Raw genomic sequence first — 16860 nt, 5'->3', positions numbered from 1 at the left:
GGGAGGCTTTGTGCTGAGAAAAAGGAGACACACTCCTGAGTAGGGAATGCATCCAAGTTCTTGGGATTGCACCTGGAATTTCACAAGGGCCTTGGAGCCCCTTGCCATCATCACTGGCCACATGCACAGATCCCCTGCAGCAACAGCAGCAGCAGCAGAACCACAGCAGGACAGCCACAGCAGGACAGCCACAGCAGCAGCAGAGCCACAGCAGCAGCAGAGCCACAGCAGCAGCAGAGCCACAGCAGGACAGCCACAGCAGGACAGCCACAGCAACAGAACCACAGCAGCAGCACAGCCACAGCCACAGCAGCACAGCCACAGCCACAGCAGCACAGCCACAGCAGCAGCAGAGCCACAGCAGCAGAACCACAGCAGCAGCACAGCCACAGCAGCAGCAGAGCCACAGCAGGACAGCCACAGCCACAGCAGGACAGCCACAGCCACAGCAGCACAGCCACAGCAGCACAGCCCAGGCTCTCCCTCCCCAGGGAACATCCTGCCCTGGGCATCCCTGCTGCTGCTGCCCTCAGTGCAGGGTGACCAGGGACACGTGGGGCTGAGCCCCTGTCCTGCAGGCTGTGCTGGGGGATGAGCACAGCCCATTCTTTAGGGCAGAGAAGCAAACAGGGCACTCACAGGGTTTCCAGGCTGTGCAGCCCATCGAAGCCCTTGGCTCCCAGGCTCTGGATCCGGTTGTTGTGCAGGTGCCTGTGGACAAAGCAGAGATGGTCAGTGGGGGTGCAAGCTGAGCTCTTCCTTTGCCCTGGGCCACGGCCAGAACCTCCTGCAAGCTGAGCCCAGCCTGGGCTGGGATGCCAAGGGCATTTGTGGGGTTCCCTCTCCTGCCCCATGAGACAATGTTGGGTGCAGCAATGCTTGCAGAGCCACAGAGCTCCCGCTCCTCTCAGGAATTCCAGGCTAATGTAGGAGTTTCCCTGAGATCTCCACCTTCACAGCTGCCAGGTGGCTGTGGATGAACATGCTTAAGCAAGAAGCTTCAAGAAACACCCTAGAGCTCACCTTACCCTGGGCTCAGCCCACCGTGTGGCTTCACCAGCTGCTCATGGGCACTGGTGCTATCTAAGGACACAATCATATTTGGGCTCCTTGGAGCCTTAGGAGCAGCAAGAAGACTTTGAGTGCAAAATCATCCTGTTAGTCACAGTTTATTATCTCTGCATGCAAAAAAACCCAAAAAACAAAAAACAAAACAACAAAAAACAACAAACCCAAGAAACCACCAACAAAAAAACCCCACTGCCAGTTCCTGGACCAACTCCAGTTTGATTGCAATGAGAGTTGTCTTCAGTTCAGTGCTTCAGAGTGCCTGGCTGAAGTGCTGGGGCCCTGCCACAGGCTGATGCACATTCTCTGCACCATAGGAACAGTTTTTTCCTGTTTCCCTTCATCCTGCTGCTACATGCCACGATCATCTAGTGCTTACAGGCTTGGGAGCTCCCAGCTTTAATGCTGGCATGGGGGAGCCATGTGCTGGGGCCCCTGCAAAGCCACCTGGGGTAATTTGGCCTTGGAAGCTCTGTAGGTGATGAGTTTCCGCAGTTCTGGGTTCTGTGTTTCCATGGATCCCTCACTCCCCTGTCTCAGTCTTTTGGCAAACCCAAGGCCTTAGTGCCTGGATTCCTCCTCTTGGGTTATCAGAGATCTCCTGTGTGTGTGCACACCTCAGTGCTTTTACTTCCTTTACAGCTGTCAGCTTGTGGCTCATTGTGCATGTCCCTGGGAAATCCCACTCAAGGGCACCTCTGAGTCCATGCAGAGAGCTCTTGTCAGCAGTCTGAGAAAAGTGCTGAAAACCAGGAGAAGACATCCCACTGCTCCAGCCTGCACTGCTCCAACCTGCACTGCTCCAACCTGCACTGCTCCAACCTGCACTGTTCCAGCCTGCACTGCTCCAACCTGCACTGCTCCAACCTGCACTGCTCCAAACCTGCACTGCTCCAACCTGCACTGCTCCAGCCTGCACTGCTCCAACCTGCACTGTTCCAAACCTGCACTGTTCCAACCTGCACTGCTCCAAACCTGCACTGCTCCAAACCTGCACTGCTCCAGCCTGCACTGCTCCAACCTGCACTGCTCCAACCTGCACTGCTCCAGACCTGCACTGCTCCAACCTGCACTGCTCCAAACCTGCACTGCTCCAACCTGCACTGTTCCAACCTGCACTGCTCCAAACCTGCACTGTTCCAAACCTGCACTGCTCCAACCTGCACTGTTCCAACCTGCACTGCTCCAAACTGCACTGTTCCAACCTGCACTGTTCCAACCTGCACTGTTCCAAACCTGCACTGCTCCAACCTGCACTGCTCCAGCCTGCACTGTTCCAGCCTGCACTGTTCCAGCCTGCACTGTTCCAAACCTGCATTGCTCTAACCTGCACTGCTCCAGCCTGCACTGTTCCAGCCTGCACTGTTCCAAACCTGCATTGCTCTAACCTGCACTGTTCCAGCCTGCACTGCTCCAACCTGCACTGCTCCAACCTGCACTGTTCCAACCTGCACTGCTCCAGCCTGCACTGCTCCAACCTGCACTGCTCCAGCCTGCACTGCTCCAGCCTGCTCTTCACCCCTTAGTGGTGCCACCATGCAGTGCCACAGTCTGTGATAAATGCCCACCAAGGAGGGGCAGGTCTCTCAGGGCAGGTTTCCCATCAGCTCAGATTCTCTTTCAATGCCAAGCCCATGTGTGAATTGCTGCCACACCACTCCCCTGGGAGTCCTTTTGTGCCATGCCCACGACAGCACCAGCGAGGGATGCACCAGCTTTGTCCAATGCTGCTGCCTCCTTCCAAGAGCCTGGGGGAGGCTCCATCCTGGCAGATGGATCAATGATTTTTTCATTATTTGCTGCTTGATCTAAATGTGTCTCAGCTTGAAAAATCTCTCACTTCACCTGGATTCAAGTGTGAGCTGTTTGGCTGAGCACAGGCAGCTCCCAGTGCCAAATATTCTAGGGTAAAACAGGAGGAAGCTGGGAGTGCAGGAACAGCCAGGCTCTAGGGCAGTTTGGTAGGGGCCAGCCTGAGAATGTTTGCCATTGGGATGAGAACATAAAACATTTCAGAGGAAGAGGAAGGGAAGGGAAAGATATCTGATAAAATATGTTTGCTCCTTTGAACAAACAGGAAAAAAGAAAAGGATGTTGTCTGCAAGAAAACTTGGATTGTGACTTTTAGAAAAGAAGCCTGAGATCAAAATGAGAATCTCATGGGGAAAATTCCTCTTTGTCACAAGAAAAGAAGTTTGTGCCCAGATGGTTTTCTCCAGCAGATGTTATCAGCCTCTGGTGATGCTGCCTTATCTTCAGTTGGTGGTGCCAACACTTTGAGCTTCTTTGGCACTGGATGCTGCATTTGGTTGGGTCTGCATTGCTGTGGGATCACATGGAGAGCCCCAAAACCCCCTGTGTGCTGGGAGGGGACAGTGTGGGGACAAGGGAATGCTGAATGCAGGGAAGGTGAATCCCTGGAGCTTTTCAGGTGAGACTGGCACCTTGTCCAAGCTCAGGCATGCTGAGCAGCTGAGTGCTGTCACTGCAGTCAGGCAGGAGACAGCAGAGAAAAGCAATCACCTGCTGGGGTTATATTTGGCTCTAGAGTGCTTTGTTTGGAGGCAGAGCAATGAAAATCATCCGAAGGAAGTTCTTTGTTGGTGAGAAAATTATGAACGACCAAAAAAGGGAGTTATAAAATAATTTGCTGTCCAAGCTGAACTCCAGAGTTACCCAACCACATGGCAATAATAGAAACAAGAGAGCTGGAAAGGTAAACACTTGAAAAGACGTTCCTGTCTTCCATCCTGCCTTTTTTTCTCCCCTGGTAAACAAATTTTAACAAGTGGAATTGCAACATCTCCAGTGCTTGTCAATTTGAGCTCAGCCCACACAATGTTATATTCTGCCCTGTAAATTACAGCTCAGCTGGTTTGATAGCAGCTCCAGGTATTTGATTTTGGGCTATAAACAACCCCAACGATGCAAAAACATGGGAATTCTTTAACTAGAGCTAGAACCCCCAGTCTCCTTGCTCAGGGCTGTAGGATCTGGGTCTCCTCTTGGCTGGCCAGTGCCATGGAGTGAGGTGGGTTTGGGAAATCTCCGTGGGAGATGCTGTGCCCAGGATGACAGTCCTGGCTGGTTTTGGGCTGGCTGCAGGCTGCTCTCAGCACTGCACTCCCACCAGAAAACTGCAGCAGCAACTGTCCCACGGAGCCCTGAAGGGTGGGACTGCCCAGGATCTCCTGCAGCAGTTTCATGACTTAGAGTAAAGGATAAATCCACCTCAAACAAAAGGTGTTTTTACCAAGCAAAAAAATTTTTAGGGACAAACAAAAATGCCAATGTTGCAAGTAGAGAAAAGATCTCAGAATTTTCCACTGCAAGAAAACTGAAAAAACAACTTCTGGCTTAAACTATAATGTACTAACTTTTTGTGATTGAAAAACAGTGACATGAATGTGGTAATGTCAGCAGGCTATAGGTAATAGTAAAGGTATTAATTAGTTGTCATGTTTTAAGATGCTCTGTATGAAAAGTGCATAAAGCATTGTAACTGGAATTAGAAGAAGCTTTCAGAGGAACCCTCAGCTGTGGCTGACAGGCTGTGGGCTGGGCTCTGTCACCCATGGCCTGTGAATTGCTGCATCATTTGGATACAACAAACAGCGTTTTAAATGATAAATGAATTGCTGCATCATTTAAATACAATAAACAGCATTTTAAATGATAAATGAATTGCTGCATCATTTGGAGACAACAAACAGCTTTTTAAAGAGCCCCTGGAGTCCCACATCCCTAATTTTGGCTCTTACAAGGGCTCCCACCTGTCATGGGACAAGGGAGCTCCTCTGCTGCCAGGTGAGCCCTTGCTGGTTTTGCTGAAAACAACACAAATGACAGTGGCTGCAGAATCCCACCCAGGCTGCAGCCTGGCTGGTGCCTCAGGTGGTGAGAATTTAGAAACAAAAGCAGAAAAAGTATCAAAGCCCACAAGATTCGTTCTGACCCACAATAAGAAACATGCAACAGATTCTAAAAAAAAAAGATTGTCTCTCCTTGCCAACAATTTCTTATCAGAAATTTAGAATAAATGTGATTTCCCCCCATCATTCATGCAACAGCCTTGGTCAAATTTGTTCAGTTTTCTTTTGACTTCCTTTTCTGTTTAGTTTTTCAGTGAATTAAGAGGTCCTGGAGAACACTCTGAGTAACTTCAGCTCTGGCAATGCCACCTCCAAGGGCACTGCACATTTGTCTCACACAGAAGGAAAGCAGGTTGGGCAAGTGCTTGAACCTGCTTTAATGACAGTGCTTGTCTGTAAGGGCAAGGAAAGGGAAATTGGCTCAACACCTGCACTGAGCACTGGTGAAAGCAGATCTGGCAGGACAAAGGTGCTGATACCCACACTGGTAACTGATGTTGAGGAACTGAAATGGGTGCAGAGAAGAGCAATAAAAATGATCCAAGGGCTGGGAAAAAAAATAGAATGGAGACTTAGAGGATTCAATCATTTAGCTTATTAAATAAGATCAAGGGGATGAGTGCAGTGTAATGTATAGGATTCTTCCTGGTTAGAAGTTGGGTACTAACATGGTTCTGTGATTTAGCAGAGGAAAGAATAATAAGAACAAATGTCTGAAGTCAAAGCCAAAGAAAATTCAAATGGGAAAGATGAGATTTTTTTTTTTTAACACTAAGGATGATTAACCACTGGAACAGACTACAAAGAGACGTGATGGATTTGCCATTGCTTTCATTTCTAATGACTTCATTTTTTTTTCTTCTCAAAAATGCAAACATTTTCCATCAATTATTTGCATTAGATGATTTGAACCAAGCTCAAATCTGACATCATATGAATTCTCTCCTGACCAACCACTGCCATGATGAGCTTCCATCTTCATCGTGGCAAAATTGTCCTTTTCCTCAACTTGGCTATGGATAAGTAGAGAAATCTAAATAATAAATGGTGCAAATTCCATGGATTGTTTCCATTAGTGGAGGACCAACAGGAGACTTGTCTGGTGAAGAATAAAGCTCAATCAGAAGTGACATTCTCAGGCTGAATTGGAGAATTTGCTTCTTCCTCAAGTGCTAGAGAAGGAAATCTACTTCTGCCAAGGCAGGAGCTTGGTCCTCTGAGAGAAAAGGCACTTCTGCCAGTTAAAATGGGACCCAGATGTTCCAGCAATATTGTTCTCAGTGATAATGAATTGCACATGCCTGGCACTGCCTGCCCAGAGAGGCACTGGTGAGTCCCTGCAGGGATTCACCCTCCTGCAGCAGACTGGGCTCAGGGTGCTGGGCAGGGGTTGCTCATGCTTATCCTGGGCAGCAGTGGTCCCTCCTGAAAGTCTCAGCCAGGGTTACACCAGAACAAGGACAGAATGGGAAAGGGAACCCAGGAGTCCTGCAAACAAGTTTTATCTTCTGGTCACTAAACATTTCTGTTAGAGTTGCATCATGTCCTTTAATGACAAAGAACTGAAAGAGGATTTCTGCTAAAATCCTTCATTTACTGTCTTCACACTTTCAGCTGGAAGGTGCTGCTGAGTGACCTTGACCATAAATTATCAGCTGATATTCAGGTTGTGGGAATGTCAAGTGCAGCAGAAAGGAGGACCAGTCTTACATGAGCATACACACTTCTAAATATCTCCTGGAAAGAGGTCTTGGTGTTTAGTAGCTATGAAAAAAGCAAATGAAATGGCAGGGGTAGCTAGAAGAGGGAAAATGGGCACAGAGCAGCATTGTACCATGACAATAACCAGAATTAATTTTTGTTTTTGAGCTGACTGAGGGAAGGGTCCCACAGGCAGGAACAAACAATGCACAGAGGGGATGGACACAGAGGGGATGGACACAGAGGGGATGGACACAGAGCACCACAACTGGAGGGTGCTAAGCAAAACTTGCTGGCAATGGCATGAGAACAACTTTTCCCAGAGTCCATTTTTTCAGCCAGGCAGGGAAGGGTGAGGGCCAGGTTAGGGGAGAGGAACTTCTCTTGTGCTCCCATTATGGGGCCAGATTGACTCCTGGAGGTTTCCAGGAGCTAAGGTGGACCCAAACAAGGAAGGATCTGGGTTCTGACCCCTTTTGCTCTAACTTGAGGGGTTCTCTGCTGTGTGATGAAAGTGAAACTACTGAAGATTTTCTCTATCCAGGTCCCTCGTTACAGGGCAAACCTCTCTCCTGCTTGGCCTGGTTTGGAAAGTTCACTCCCACTCTGTGTCCCAACACATCCCAGCACCTCTGCTGAGAGCTGCTGTGGACGTCAGGAAAGAAGGGAACTGCAGCCCACTGCAAGATGGGGCAGCAGGGACACATCTGCAGCCTGGGGATCTCTTGGCAATGGAAGATTTTACTTGAGACTCCTCTGGTGAGTGGGACTGAAAGGGGTGCTGTGATTCCTGGCTTGAGACTTCTTGCTGAGTTCAGCTGACAGGGAAATGAGGGACTCTGCTGAGAGCTGCTGCCATGCACTTTATTGGACTGTCAGCACAGCAGCATGGGGGCTTCAGAGGCTGACTGCTGAATGGAAAATCTCATATGCTTAAGAAAGATGATGATTTCTGTAAAACAACCTTTACTTCATACAAACCATCAGCTGAAAAATATTCAGGATTATTTCTGTGTACAGATACTAAGATACATTTGGTCCTGAATAGATCAGGCTGGAAGGTAACCACCTATTCCCATGAGCTATCCTGATCAAATATCTACCTCTCTTCTGCCACCAAAGCACAGTGCCAGCACCTCAGTGTTATTAAAGCTGGGAAAGGATGGTGCTAATCACAGAGATTCGTGGGTTTCCTGATGAGTGATGTGCACGAGGCTCTGCTCACTGAACAGCCTGCAGCCCCAGTGCAAAGCCTGCAGCAGCAATAGATGGGAATGGGATCAGGGAATTCCTCAACAAAGGTGTCATTTATTAGTGAACCTTTAAAGTATTCCACATTGAGGCTGGCATGCTCTGATGTCAGTGCTTGTGGCAGGATGGAGAAATGGATCTGCCCAGGGCCCAAGGTGTGCAGGAGGGATTCATTCCCCTGTGCTCAGCCACATCCCTGAATATTGCCCAGGCTGTACAGGAGGGATTCATTCCCCTGTGCTCAGCCACATCCCTGAATATTGCCCAGGCTGTGCAGGAGGGATTCATTCCCCTGTGCTCATCCCTGTCCCTGAATATTGCCCAGGCTGTGCAGGAGGGATTCATTCCCCTGTGCTCATCCCTGTCCCTGAATATTGCCCAGGCTGTGCAGGAGGGATTCATTCCCCTGTGCTCAGCCCTGTCCCTGAATATTGTCCAGGCTGTACAGGAGGGATTCATTCCCCTGTGCTCAGCCACATCCCTGAATATTGCCCAGCTGTGCAGGAGGGATTCATTCCCCTGTGCTCATCCCTGTCCCTGAATATTGCCCAGCTGTGCAGGAGGGATTCATTCCCCTGTGCTCATCCCTGTCCCTGAATATTGCCCAGCTGTGCAGGAGGGATTCATTCCCCTGTGCTCAGCCACATTCCTGAATATTGCCCAGCTGTGCAGGAGGGATTCATTCCCCTGTGCTCAGCCACATCCCTGAATATTGCCCAGCTGTGCAGGAGGGATTCATTCCCCTGTGCTCATCCCTGTCCCTGAATATTGCCCAGGCTGTACAGGAGGGATTCATTCCCCTGTGCTCATCCCTGTCCCTGAATATTGCCCAGCTGTGCAGGAGGGATTCATTCCCCTGTGCTCAGCCCTGTCCCTGAATATTGTCCAGGCTGTACAGGAGGGATTCATTCCCCTGTGCTCAGCCACATCCCTGAATATTGTCCAGGCTGTACAGGAGGGATTCATTCCCCTGTGCTCAGCCCTGTCCCTGAATATTGCCCAGGCTGTACAGGAGGGATTCATTCCCCTGTGCTCATCCCTGTCCCTGAATATTGCCCAGCTGTGCAGGAGGGATTCATTCCCCTGTGCTCAGGCACATCCCTGAATATTGCCCAGCTGTGCAGGAGGGATTCATTCCCCTGTGCTCATCCCTGTCCCTGAATATTGCCCAGCTGTGCAGGAGGGATTCATTCCCCTGTGCTCAGCCACATCCCTGAATATTGCCCAGCTGTGCAGGAGGGATTCATTCCCCTGTGCTCATTCCTGTCCCTGAATATTGCCCAGGCTGTACAGGAGGGATTCATTCCCCTGTGCTCATCCCTGTCCCTGAATATTGCCCAGCTGTGCAGGAGGGATTCATTCCCCTGTGCTCAGCCACATCCCTGAATATTGCCCAGGCTGTGCAGGAGGGATTCATTCCCCTGTGCTCATCCCTGTCCCTGAATATTGCCCAGCTGTGCAGGAGGGATTCATTCCCCTGTGCTCAGCCACATCCCTGATTATTGCCCAGGCTATGAAGGAGGGATTCCCCTGTGCTCAGCCCTGTCTGCCCTTGGCTTTCTCCCCTCAGGGGCTCACTCTAACACCCTACAGGAGTTTCCAATGTTTACAGCAGCAGATCTTCTATCTACCTGCAAATGCAGCCATTGCAGAGGAAGGCACACGTGGCCTCTGCCCCTGCCAGGGAATGTCTTTCTCAGCCTGGCTGTGTTTGGGAGCATTTGCTTGAAAGCTCAGTGGGTGAGTCTGGAGCAGGGACACGTCCCTGGCTGGGACACAGGAGGGACACTGGGTGACTTTCCACTGCTGATGTGTTGACAAGGGCTTGCATGGAAGCATGGGAGAGATTTATGGGGCTAGTCCTGCCAAACACTTGTGATCCCACAAAAATGTAGCATCGTGTCCCACAGAGCCTGGCAGGATCACACATGTGTTCCCTTCCAATTGTATGTGGTGGGACATTATTCTCTCCCTTGTGACCTAATGGTCAATGACTTTTATTTCTGAAGCTTGCCTGCTTAATTAAGGAGTTGCTTCTTGCCCACAGTATGGGATGAGGCAGAATGAAAGCAGCATGCTTTGGAGGCTGAAATGAAACCCCAAATGTCAGCTCACCCGCTGAGTGAGCTATTAGAGCTGACTGAAGTGGTTGCATTATGGTGGCCAGGGGTTGCTTTGCAGAATGAGCACTATTGTGGGTGAAAACTACTTTTTTGATTTTTCTCGAGTTTCTTTTTGCTTTTCTCCTAAATAAGCCTTTATGCTTTGTCTAAACAGATGAATTTGATGCTTAATAAAACTCTGAACTGTGCTTTGTCCAAGCACTTTCTATGCTGGACAGTCTCAGTAAACACTTTAAATTTTGAAAGGGAAATAATTGCTAAACTTTCACTAAGGCACTACATGCTGAGGTTACTTAACACCCTGGTATCAGTACAAATTACCAAACTAGAGGTGGCATTTCATGTGGATAGGGGAACTCCAAAGCAGTTGGCAATCACACTGGAGCTTGCTAATCAACACCAAAGAAGCAACAAGTATTTGATTTGCACATGCCAAGTTCCTTTTAAAGGGAAGAGAATCTGCAAGCCCCTGTGGATAGAAAGGATGCTCCTCCTGAGCAGCTGCAGAGGGATCAGCTCCCTTTCTGATCAGCTGTGGGTGTTTGGTGTCTCTGCCCCAGCAGGGAGGGTTTTTATCCTGGAGCAGCACTGCTCTCCAGCACAAACTGGACAGCACACCTGAGCTGCCATGGGCTTGGGCAAGGTGTTGGCATTACACCTTTGGCTTAAAATCGTATTTGGTAATAAAAGGCAGTGAGAGGGAGTCAGCTGGTATGTTTTCCAGGAAATTAAAATATTACTTTTATAGAAATTCCTGTAGTTTGAACACAGGGGTTGAAGGGAGGAAGAGAAATTAAAAGGTTTGGCTTGAGTCTTCAAGGAAAACAATCTGTTTTTTTTTTTTTCCCAGTTACCGATTTTTTAAAAATACAAAACATTTCTTGAGTTATATCAGGGAGCTTTGTAGCTCTTCATTGAAAAATGGGAAAAATATGGCAAAAAAAATCAAAAGAGGGAATTTTAGCATTTCACATCAAACGAGGGGGATTCCCTGACTCTGAACAAAACCCGAGCCCCGAGCCCCAGCAGCAAGACGCGATCCCCGCAGGAGGAGCCCGCGGGCAGCGCCGTGTCCCGGCCGAGGGGATCAAAGCGGAGAAGGCTTACAGCACCACGAGGCTGCTGAGGTTCTGGAAGGCGAAATCGGGGATGCGCCAGATGTGGTTGAGGGCCAGGGTGATGGCTTGGAGCGCCGGCAGCTGGTTCAGAGCCCGCACAGGGATCTCGGTCAGGGCGTTGTCGTCCAGCCACAGGTGGCGCAGGGACAGCAGCCCCTCGAAGCTCCGGTCCGGCACCACCGAGATGAGGTTGGCGTCCAGGCGGCTGCGGGGAGAAACGGGGCGGGGGTCGGTGAGAGCCCTGCCCGGGCTGGGGGTCCGTGGGGTCAGTGGGAACGCTGCCCGGGGTTGGGGGTCAGTGGGAGCCCTGTCTGGGGGGGAGAGAAACGGGGCGGGGGTCGGTGAGAACCGGGGGGAGAAACGGGGCTGGGGGTCAGTGGGAGCCCTGCCCGAGCTGGGGGTCAGTGAGGGTCAGTGAGGGTCAGTGGGAGCCCTGCCAGGGTTGGGGGTCAGTGAGGGTCAGTGTGGGGTCAGTGAGGGTCCGTGGGGGTCAGTGGGGGTCAGTGAGGGTCAGTGGGGGTCAGTGGGGGTCAGTGGTAGCCCTGCCAGGGTTGGGGGTCAGTGGGGGTCAGTGGGGGTCAGTGTGGTCAGTGGGGGTCAGTGGGGGTCAGTGGGTCAGTGAGGGTCAGTGTGGTCAGTGGGGGTCAGTGAGGGTCAGTGAGGGTCAGTGGGGGTCAGTGTGGGGTCAGTGAGGGTCAGTGAGGGTCAGTGAGGGGGTCAGTGTGGTCAGTGGGGGTCAGTGAGGGTCAGTGAGGGTCAGTGTGGGGTCAGTGAGGGTCAGTGGGGGTCAGTGGGGGTCAGTGAGGGTCAGTGAGGGTCAGTGAGGGTCAGTGAGGGTCAGTGAGGGTCAGTGTGGGGCAGAGGGGAGGGTCAGTGGGGGTCAGTGAGGGTCAGTGGGGGTCAGTGAGGGTCAGTGAGGGTCAGTGAGGGTCAGTGGGGGTCAGTGTGGTCAGTGGGGGTCAGTGGGGTCAGTGGGGGTCAGTGGGGGTCAGTGGGGTCAGTGGGGTCAGTGGGGGTCAGTGGGGGTCAGTGGGGGTCAGTGTGGGTCAGTGGGGGTCAGTGGGGGTCAGTGGGGTCAGTGGGGGTCAGTGTGGGGTCAGTGGGGTCAGTGGGGGTCAGTGGGGGTCAGTGTGGGTTCAGTGGGGGTCAGTGGGGGTCAGTGGGGGTCAGTGGGGGTCAGTGAGGTCAGTGAGGTCAGTGGGGTCAGTGGGGTCAGTGGGGTCAGTGAGGGTCAGTGAGGGTCAGCGGGGGTCAGTGGGGGTCAGTGAGGGTCAGTGAGGGTCAGTGTGGGGTCAGTGAGGGTCAGTGAGGGTCAGTGAGGGTCAGTGAGGTCAGCGGGGGTCAGTGGGGGTCAGCGGGAGCGCCGCCCCCGTGGTTACGCAAAGGGAGGTGGGACTGGGCTGTAATTAGTGATTAACACAAGCAGGTGGATAAAGGAACACTAAATCAGTTCTAAATCACAGCCCAGCTCGCTGACCAGCCCACAGCAGCTGTGGCTGCATCCCCGGCAGTGCCCCAGGCTGGACGGGGCTTCTCCTTGGGCTGGTGGAAGGTGTCCCTGCCCATGGCGGGGGTGGAACGTGGGATTTGAGATCCCTCCCAGCCCAAACCCGTCTGTGATTCTCATTCTGTGATTCTGTGATTCAATTTCCCCAAATTCCAGTACTCCTGCCTTGCTGCAAAGGTGCATTTTCTGGTGCAAGGCTGCTCAGTTGAGAGGATCACAAAAGCACATCCCACCCAAAGCTCCATTCCCACAGGTTTTATATCTTTGCTCAGAGGGCCAACAGAAGACAATGGATTTTGACTTTTCCTGTTGAGAGAGTGGGAATTGCAAGTTCTGCCCCAATTTACTTACTGCATCCCCAACTACAAACAAATCAGAGAATAACATCATTCATCTTCCTGAGACAACAACTCCAAAGAATAAAGATCAGGAAAGCAAATGCTGCAGCAGCTCAGAGTAAGGCTAAAGATTCTATTTGAAAATTTCATCAAAATGTTTTGGGACAAACAAGAACTTTTTGAGCAAAAGTAAAACTTCTGCACAAAATGTTAATCTTTGCTTTGTTTTTTTTTTTTTTTCTTCCCATCCTCAGGACAAGAATTCTGTTAGGTTTTGGCATCATTAAATGTTAAAAAAAGCAGCATTTCTTCCTTTTCCCAGAGATGTTCTTTCATCCAAATCCCTGTAAGTTCACTGAAATATGTTTTAAAGTGAGGGCCTGGTTTCAAGTTTAATTAATAAAGAACAGACAGTGAAAATACCCATGAGAATAGTTACAATTTCTCAAACCCAAACAAAGCTTTCAGAAGTGGAGATGCTAAAGCAGAGCTGAGGGGTGGTGTGCCAGGCTGAGCTGGGACAGGGACAGGAATAGGGTCAGGAATAGGGACAGGGACAGGAATAGGGACAGGGACAGGGGAGTGAGGTCAGCCCATGGCTGTCCAGCTTTACATCCCACTTTGCTCATGAACTGAGGGTGAAGCCTCAGAGGTGACCCACAATGTTTCAGAGTGATGTTGTCCCAGCAGTTTAATTTCTTATTAATTCCTCATTAATGCTGCTGGATTTGCTCTGTGGCTGTTTAGGAACACTCAGGAAAGGCCTTTCCCCCCCAGGGATGTCCATAGCTATGAGAAGTGCAGCACAGCTCCTTGGGGAGGTTTTTGGGGTACTCAGGCACCTGCCTGTCTTTGTGGATCCCTGTGGAGAGGACATGAGCAGGAAGGTGGGTCCAGCTAAGGAATTCTCCTATCTGGAGCCAGGTAAATTCAAATTAGGAACGAGGAAGTGCCCAGGTGAAGGCAGTTCAGGTGCAGCAGGACTCCCTGTGTGCCCTTGCAGCACTGGAGAGGGATGGGGAGCAGCAGTGGCAGCTGCATTCCTGGCACCAGGGATGCTAACTGCTCCTCAGGGAGCTGCTGGCTCTTTCTGGAATGGATGTGCATTCTTTCTAATAAAAGCTGTGCATGTGGGGATTGCTAATTGCTATGGCTTCCAGACAGCTCTCTACTCTCTTCTGGAAGCAGAAAGGCTGAAGTTCTTGGCACAGAGCTGTTAGTAATTATATCAATTATACTAAACAAAAACCAACCCAGCAGTTCTCTCCTTTCTTCAGTGTGTGACTCTGGCTCCGTGAGTGTTTTGTGTTATGATTTATACCTGAGGTAATTGGGCTGATTAGTGGGTAAATGAGACAGCACAGGCTGGGGCTGGCTCCTCACCTTCCATGGAGATGTTTTAATCTTTATTTCACCAAATCACTCGGTTGGTTTTCCTTGCAAGCTTTAACCCTTTGCTGCTGGATGCCTCAGGACAGGGACCCATCCCACCCTCTGCCAGGCAGTGCTGTGGCTCTGCAGAGAGGATCACACACAGTCACTCAGGGCTTAGGGCTCTGCAGAGTCTTGGCCTGTCTGTTGCATGCAGAAGGAGGTGATTTGAGGTGGGACATTCAAGAACAACAGCTTATGAGAAGCAGCAGCTGCTGGAAGTCTCAGCTTCTGGCTTGAGAGCTGCATCTGCTGCTGAGAGTTACAGGGTGTTTATATGACTTCAACATGACTCAAAAGTCCTAAAAGTGCCTGCAGCCACCTCAGGCTTTGCTCCATTCCCCTTTTAGGGACTGCAGGTGTAGTGAGAGATGGAGCTGCCTGGAAGAACACCCAAAGCTCACTGGTTCTTTTCCCCTCAGCACATTTGTGCAGAGCCATGGTGAGAGGAGCAGCTCAGCACCAAGTGTGTGTCTGAGCCTGTTAGCTGGTTCCTTGCTGCTGCTGTGGGGTGACAGCTCTGGGGAGGCAGAAGAACCTGTGGGATGGCAAAGGGAAGTGTTTCCTTGGGCAGGACATTTCCAGGGTGCTCCATACTGAGATCCAGGGAATGTGCTTTGGACGAGCCCCTCCACTGCTCTGCATGCTGTTTGTGTCTGACAAATGCTTGAGCAGAAATCAACTGCCTGCTTGCCAGGAGCAGTCCAGAGAGAATGGTGGGATCAGGAACGCTTCCAGAAGGAACCAGGCAAAGAGGGAACTCCTTTTCTAAGGAGAAAAGCTCAAGAGTAGGAGATTCCTCCTTTCCAATGAGCAGAAGACAAGGGAATGCCACCAGTGCAGGCTCTGGGGAGGTCTGGCCAGGGCTGGGGATGTGCAGTCCCAGCAGTGGGGTTTGTGTTAATCCTGAGCTGCAATCTGAGTTGGTGTGTGTTCTGTGTCACAGACCCAGCAGTTTCTAAGAATTGTCTTTTCCCAAGAAATGCTTCCAGGGTGTTGCAGAGGATGTCCAAGAGCTGTTGGTAACGTAACTGGCAGAATAACCAAAATAACCAGGGGATAACTGGAACCAGTCTCTCTGTCCCTAACACATGTGGTGCAAATCTCAGCCTATGACTGAAAACAAATTTACCCATATGACCATTTCCTCCTGGCTGTGAAGCATTTGCAGGGGGAGCTGCAGCCTGGAAACCAACAGAGATGCTCAGTACCACGCTGGCAGGAGATATCCCATATTTTGCTGCTGTTTTTTCCTTCCTCACACACATCAGAGTCAGTAGGAGCTGTCTTGTGCATGTCTCAGGCACTCATGGGCAGTAACTGGCCTGCAGCACGGACTGGGGTGTTCCCCCAGCACAGTCTCCTCAGGGCACTGGGAGTATCTTGTGATATTTTGCACAAAACAAGTTCTCAAAGAGGTTTTGCCTTCCTTGACCAATGAGTCTTTTCTATTTTGTTTTTAACGATCTCCCTTATATAAATGCCACAGTTTTTCAATAAGTTGCTCTTCTTGCTGCTTGGCAGAGGAGTGGTGCTGCTGGGTTCTTTCACCCCTCCCAGCCCCACAGTGACAGAGGAGCTGCTGTCTCCTGGCCCCAGCGTGCACGTGTGTCAGCTGAACAGAGCTGAGCTCACCAGAAAATCTAATTGGTGCCTTCAGGCAATCGTGTCTCTCTTCCTGTCTGAGTTTATCTTGAAAGGCTCGATTGAGTTACCTCCTCTCCCATAATAGGATCTAAGTTCCTTGTAGTAACATAAGAAGGAGATGATGTCACTGCAGCTCAACTTCTCCAATAACTCACTAATGACTGGGGCCAACACCTCGGCTCCTTTCTCAGGCAGAGCTCGCAGGCTGAGTCAGTGCCTGGCTGCTGAGCTCCGGGGAACTGCTGTGCAAGGAGCCGAGGGCAGGCCGGGGAGGACAGCTGGGGTCACCCTGCCCTGTCCCCTGCCACCCTGCCCTGTCCCCTGCCACCCTGCCCCGCCTGCAGCCAGCTGCCCTCTGCTGCTCCCTGTGCCCTGGCTGAGCAGGGGCTGGGTCCCTGAGCCTGCCCAGGGGAGGAGCAGGGCTCTTCCATCGCTGGTACCCACTGGGTGGGACAAGGGCAGCCAGGGACTGCAGCACTCACTGCAAAGGGGAAACCGGGTTACACTTCTGCCTGCCTGCTGTGGCTCTGCTGCCATCGTATCCTGGAGATTCAGTGGGGAATGGAGCTGTTGGGTGGCACAGAGGGGGCCATGCTGAGGGCTGGAGCTCTGGAGACAAGCTGGGACAGCTGGGGCTGCTCAGCCTGGACAAGAGAAGGCTCTGGGGAGACCTCACGGCTCCTTCTGTGCCTAAAGGGGGACTGTGAGAAAGATGGGGACAGACCCTGTAGTAAGGTCTGTAAAACAGGACAAGGGGTGATGGTTTTAAACTAAAAGAGGGGAGATTCAGACTAGATATAAAGA

The 16860-nt window shown here is 51.0% G+C and overlaps 1 protein-coding gene across 1 annotated transcript in view; it reads right to left on the bottom strand.

Annotated features, from left to right (window-relative positions):
* LGR6 (leucine rich repeat containing G protein-coupled receptor 6) overlaps positions 1–16860 on the bottom strand; it is a 109845-nt gene that overhangs the window by 34360 nt on the left and 58625 nt on the right. Inside the window, exons 5-6 of the mRNA XM_056511562.1 lie at positions 11123–11338; positions 640–711 (exon numbers count right to left, since the gene is read on the bottom strand). Coding sequence (XP_056367537.1) covers positions 640–711; positions 11123–11338 — 288 coding nt within the window. The remainder of the gene's footprint in view (positions 1–639; positions 712–11122; positions 11339–16860) is intronic.

The sequence above is a fragment of the Oenanthe melanoleuca genome, chromosome 26 (genome assembly GCF_029582105.1).
Source record: "Oenanthe melanoleuca isolate GR-GAL-2019-014 chromosome 26, OMel1.0, whole genome shotgun sequence".
NCBI lineage: Eukaryota > Metazoa > Chordata > Aves > Passeriformes > Muscicapidae > Oenanthe > Oenanthe melanoleuca.
The sequence above is the reverse complement of the archived record's forward strand: the minus strand, read 5'-3'. Positions and strand labels throughout refer to the sequence as shown.